Source organism: Opisthorchis viverrini (genome assembly GCF_000715545.1).
Source record: "Opisthorchis viverrini unplaced genomic scaffold opera_v5_8, whole genome shotgun sequence".
In the NCBI taxonomy this organism is placed as follows: Eukaryota; Metazoa; Platyhelminthes; class Trematoda; order Opisthorchiida; family Opisthorchiidae; genus Opisthorchis; species Opisthorchis viverrini.
Window position 1 is genome coordinate 14712 of NW_008751664.1, and position 5370 is coordinate 20081.

General features: G+C 45.3%; 1 protein-coding gene across 1 annotated transcript in view; it reads left to right on the forward strand.

Annotated features, from left to right (window-relative positions):
- Positions 1-4816, forward strand: part of T265_00766 (hypothetical protein) — a gene marked incomplete at both ends in the record, with an annotated part of 17611 nt that extends 12795 nt beyond the window's left edge. Inside the window, 3 exons of the mRNA XM_009164638.1 lie at positions 1308-1394; positions 1956-2682; positions 4646-4816. Coding sequence (XP_009162902.1) covers positions 1308-1394; positions 1956-2682; positions 4646-4749 — 918 coding nt within the window. The remainder of the gene's footprint in view (positions 1-1307; positions 1395-1955; positions 2683-4645) is intronic.
- Positions 4817-5370: the final 554 nt, after the last annotated feature.

Consider the following 5370-nt stretch of genomic DNA (forward strand, 5'->3'; position numbering starts at 1 on the left):
GCAGAATTCAGCCGAGGGAATCCCGAAACAGTTTCTTCTGGTTCCGTGTCACAGTCGCCACAATCCTGAACACATTTCATACAGTTCAACTTCGCCTTTAGTAGCCCTTTGCATCTTCTCAGGAGGAATCAGTCCTCTGGATTATGGGTCTATGCAATCAAGATGCAAGTCCTATGGATGCAACAAAAGGTACCTTTCCCAACGGGATACGGCAGCTGATTATCTCCCACCTTAACCTCTACATGTAATTCAATCCAAAAGAACGGATGACCATGCTTTTGTATCACACACATCAGTGAAGGAAAAACTGGGCTGGCGCAACCAGCCAACACCTGACATTCTCTGAGTTCTCGGTAGCGATAAGAGCCCGTGTACCTTTTAAGGCAGTTCACAGTGTGTGCGCTCGAAAAACTTTTTTGCATCCATGGACAAGTGCTCTATGCAAAAATGCGAAACGCGACCATGCCTTACGTGAGTGAAGCTGTCTTTGGAATACTCGCATAGGCAGCGAATTTGGAAGCCAGTTGTCTGGTTCGACAGACTAGGCCTTCATACCGCCCTATTCTTTAATCATCTGGTTGGCTTTCTTTTGGGAAATGCAAACTGAGTTCGTACAGATTATACTGCGTGAGGTTTTTCGATTTATGTAGCATTCCGTCTACGTACCTATATAATGTATCCTCCCGTCCACCAACGGCATTTTTGGACTGACTGGTTTGGCGGTGTTCATTTATCGAGGGACGCAGGTGTTTCGGTGAGAAGAAGCAACTGTACTGTCAACCAACGCCGTGCGAGCACGTTCATTTGGCCCTCAGCTCCAACACAGCCACTTCAGTTACTCCTTGAATACACCATCATGGTTAACTGACAAAATGATTTAACTTAAATAATTACAGTGGCACTATCGTTTTCACTTCTATTGAAAAAACGCAGCGGCGTTGTATTTTGTCCGACAACAAACGTTGAAACTGGGCTGCTCAGTCATCAGTAGTGTATCGATGTTGATCTCATTGATCGGGTTTTGAACGTTTATTTGATCAGATTCGTGTCACACCTATCAGTCGTTTATGATGCAGTTGTGTCAGCGGGTGCTGCCCGCCGAATGCGCTACCACCACGAAGAAGATTGTCCGGTTGATCAAAGATTTGTGGATGCTGTCCTCATGCTTTTCAACACCACAGTTAGCTGCGGGCATTATTCTATTGTACGAAGAATTTTAGTCCGTTTTCGTATTAGAGAGCTGGATCTACCGCGCTGAATAGCTGATACACCCAACTTTGATTTACCTTCGACCATTTTCGTTTTAGGTCCTTCAGTTGATTTGCATTCAGTCATTTTGCAATGGTGGCCTAAAGCAACGGCTCTTAGAATACTATAAGCGAGAAATCCTACAAGTAAGTGTGATGTCTACTTGTATTCCCACTATCTCCTCTGACGTAACCACTGGAAAAACCACTTGTGAAAAATGGAGAGAACTAGCAGCATTCTTCCGTGAGTGCTAGTTCTAGTATATCGACGCCAGCTTTCTCCAAACTACCCTCCTTCTGTGGAACAAAGAATGAAATATCGGCTAGGCGCCGTACAAATAGTCTGCTTCTTAGGTAGTCGTGGTTACTGAAAACTGCATCCCCTCCCACATTTCCCAATAGGGGATGCACACGTCGTTTCTGGTGGTGCAGGCTTGGAAAGAGATTGGGGGCAAGGACTGCTACTAAATCGAATGCATTCCTTTGGTACCCCTGGTTGCAGTCAATTTTCTCCAGAACAAAATTACATGTTTAATTAGCGTAAACCGTCTGTTCATGACAAAAAAAGGGTACCATAACCTAATAGCTCATAAGAATTTGATTCTCTCAGTGATGCATGAAAATGACGATTACCCGATTGTTGAATTACTGGCATATATTCCACGCTCTTTCTACTCATCAACACTATTGATTCTACTCTCTGTTCAGGTCTATGGTTTCGAAAATGTGTTCACTTTGGACAATCTGGATCGTGTCGGTCTTTTGTATGACAGCAGCGCGAACTCTGCTAGTAACACACTCCCGCGCCTCTCTTTGGGCGCAACACCCACAGCTACAACTATGGCAGATACCAAACAAACGGTGACCGCTGTCAGTAACATGTTTGCGACCACTCTAAAAAGAAGTCTGCGACTTCTAGTCACCCCAACCTTTCCGGTTGACCCATCGGATCCAGATCAGGCACTCGCCCAGATCTATTCCGGGTACATTCCAATCTCCATACGATTGATACAAGCGCTGTCGATGACTTGGATCCCAAAGACTGTCAGTGCTTCTGCAGGCCAGCTGATTGCCGCAGGACCGTCAAACGTTCTGGCCATGACCAGCGCACTGCTGACCGGTCGTGGTTCACCTTCCAGTGTACGGTCAGACAGTACCGTCTCCGGTCAACAGCTGTCCGACAGAGCAGCGAAACAAACACGTACCAGTTCTGCTGGTGACGGCTCTAGTTTCATAATTAACCTGATTCCTGGTGGCTTTTTTGAAGAACAACAAGTGCCCAACATGCTTGGTCAGTTCGACGGTCTATCGAATGGCGGTGGAAAGGGGGGCACTACAATGAGGAGCAAACCCCGCGTGATTGTTGTCGCGTTTGTCGGTGGAGTGACACATGCTGAAATAGCTGCGCTGCGCACACTCTCTGTTACTGGAGATGGTAAGTGGTAAAACTTACAGTATTTCGAAGTATTCTCCATGCAGTTGTACTCATTCGTAATTTGTTTCTCAACCGTAAGTCAGGATGCCATTTTGTTCGTGAAGCACATTAATTCAAGCTAACGGTGACAATTTCCTTTGCTCTGACATCGATCCGCCACTTTGTCATCTACCCCAAGGCCTGTTTTGCTGTTTTTCCACCATGAAAAGCACGCCATCTGCTGAAACAAATTTATTTACATCATAGATTTAGTATATCGCCACGGTTCGGACGAAATCAAGCAGCGGAAAGCTTGGTATCCCAAACCTACTGAATCGCCTACATGTTTGTATTTTTCCGCACTTAGTATGATGGTAATCGTACTGCGTTCAGCATGAACACAAAATTTGCCCAATTACACGCCTCTGGAGTTTTAGCTTTTGCTGTTGCATTGTTGAGCAGGATTTACCAGTAATGGACCTCTAAACAATGTACTTACCCTGCGTTCAGTCGCTGCAGCTTCGTTGTTGCATTAATGAACACCATACTCTTCCCAGCACTTCATGATTATACTCGTAACTCCATCTATCCGTTTGGTTTCTATCCCTTCATTCAAGCCTTCCGTTACAGAAGTCTAGTATTCCCTAAAGCAGCACATTTGCCTACGAAACGGGTCTATGGACATTTATGGAGGTTCAGCTCGTTTTAGACTCCTGAGGGACTAACCTTCGACCCAGTCACAGTTAGCGTCTCCAAAAATTTCCGTCTTAAAGTAAGGGCACCTGTCTCAAAATATTTTAATCCGAACAACCAATTGTTACTTTTTGTCACCCAGTGAATTGCTGTTTGTGAGGGCAGTCTGCGGTTTTCGACATGCACACCCCCGGTGTCTGAACGTTACCTAACTGTACACCTTTCGGCAACCGAAAAACTCCAACGTCTTTGGTTTCCCGGTGTCGCGAATTAATCATTGGTTATTCTTAGTATCTTTCGTTAGCTAAGAGCGAGCTGAACAATGTACCTCTCCGAGACGGGGACATAGGGTAGCTAAACTGAAACCCATACCGCTGGACGGTTTAGCAAACGAATACTCTCAAGCATACCCGCTAATACACTGGGGCAGCCAAAATGTGCATAGGATTTCATATTTGCTTGTTAAAAAACAGTCTGCAGTCCGCATCATTACATCTGGTCGTCTCATTCAATTCACTACATCAGTGAAGACCTTGTAATTACGGAGTATACAACGTAGCAATTATTACCCGTCATGTGCTTCGATCGACCATTTCAATCCAGGCTGTCGGGAGATTTCACCTAACCGAACTTTCCGATTTTAGGTCATATCGTTGCAAGTCAGCTAGCGGATGCCGTGTAAAGTAAAACGTCTTAATCTGCGTTATTGATCGCGAAAACCACATTTACTGATCCTCTGTCCGACGGTATAACCTGAGCTCAGCGCCTAAGTACCTTGTCTAGTTCAGCTGCTGAATTGAGCCGGTGGACCTTGGGTGCTCTAATCACTCGCTTACTATTTTAAACGTTGCCTACTTCAGCGTTTGTTCTTTTACCAAAGGATGCGTAGACATTGCATGTGTCAGATATACGACTGGCGTACCCGAGTTCGCAGAAGCCTTTCGGTTAGAGCGAACAGCCAGATATATATTCGCATACCCGTTCATAGGAATTCCGCCCAGTCGTGCTTTTTGCAGGTACTGTAATTCATCTTTTGGCTCGTGATGTGTCGTGATTCACTGTAACCCCTGCAGGCCGTGTGTGCGGTTACTCCAGTAATCAGGCTTAGGCGCCGATCCCGAAATTGTGCACAACAGGTGACCACCAAAGCCAACTCTGCCACATCTGTTCGGGATTGGTTGTCTCTACTTAGAAGGTAACCCTAGCGAAAGCGTCAGAATTACCTGTCGCTCGTCTGTCGAAGTGCGATGATTCCCCTATGATCTTATCTGCTTCTTCCATTTTCTTTCAGCGAACGTAGAGTTTATAATTATCACAATGGGTCTTTTGAATGCCAAAAGCTTCATCGGGTCCTTGAGTCAGGATATTCAACCGGTTCCGCTGCTTCCCTTATAAATGTGACTTATTTTCATCTGAACTTATTTGATTACTTCTGTAATTTCGACAATACATACTGTTATGCTCTACATCATGCCGACTTAAGTTTCTCGTATTCAAGCTTGGCACGCGTTTGACTGCAGTGCATGATGGGTCCAACTGTCCCCCTCCTAATTCCTAATCTCACTAAGTCGTAGATACCCGCACATATTCGCACCTATGTTCGTGCTAGTGAACCATTCCTATAGAAGCCTGGAATATGCCGTAACCAACCAATGAAAGTTTTGGTTTCACTGCGAGGATACCATGCATTGACATACGTTTCCCATTAATACAAATACTTCATGTCCCCCTTTTGTCCCTTCTCAGGGGGGAACACTTGCCACCAGTTACGAAACCCACCTGAAGACCATTCTTGAGACAAAATTCCTGCTCAGCGACATCTTCAATTGGCAGAAAACCAGAAATGCCCGACAATATGGGGCACATTTTGGTCAATATCCATAACAGTCGCGCTGCGTGATCAATCAGGTGCAAGGGCGTGACGCCCCGTTTACACAACCCACGTCCAACAAAATAGTGTGAACTTAAAAAAATTGTGGAACGAGAATGACGATAGAAGCCCACTGCCGCTATCTT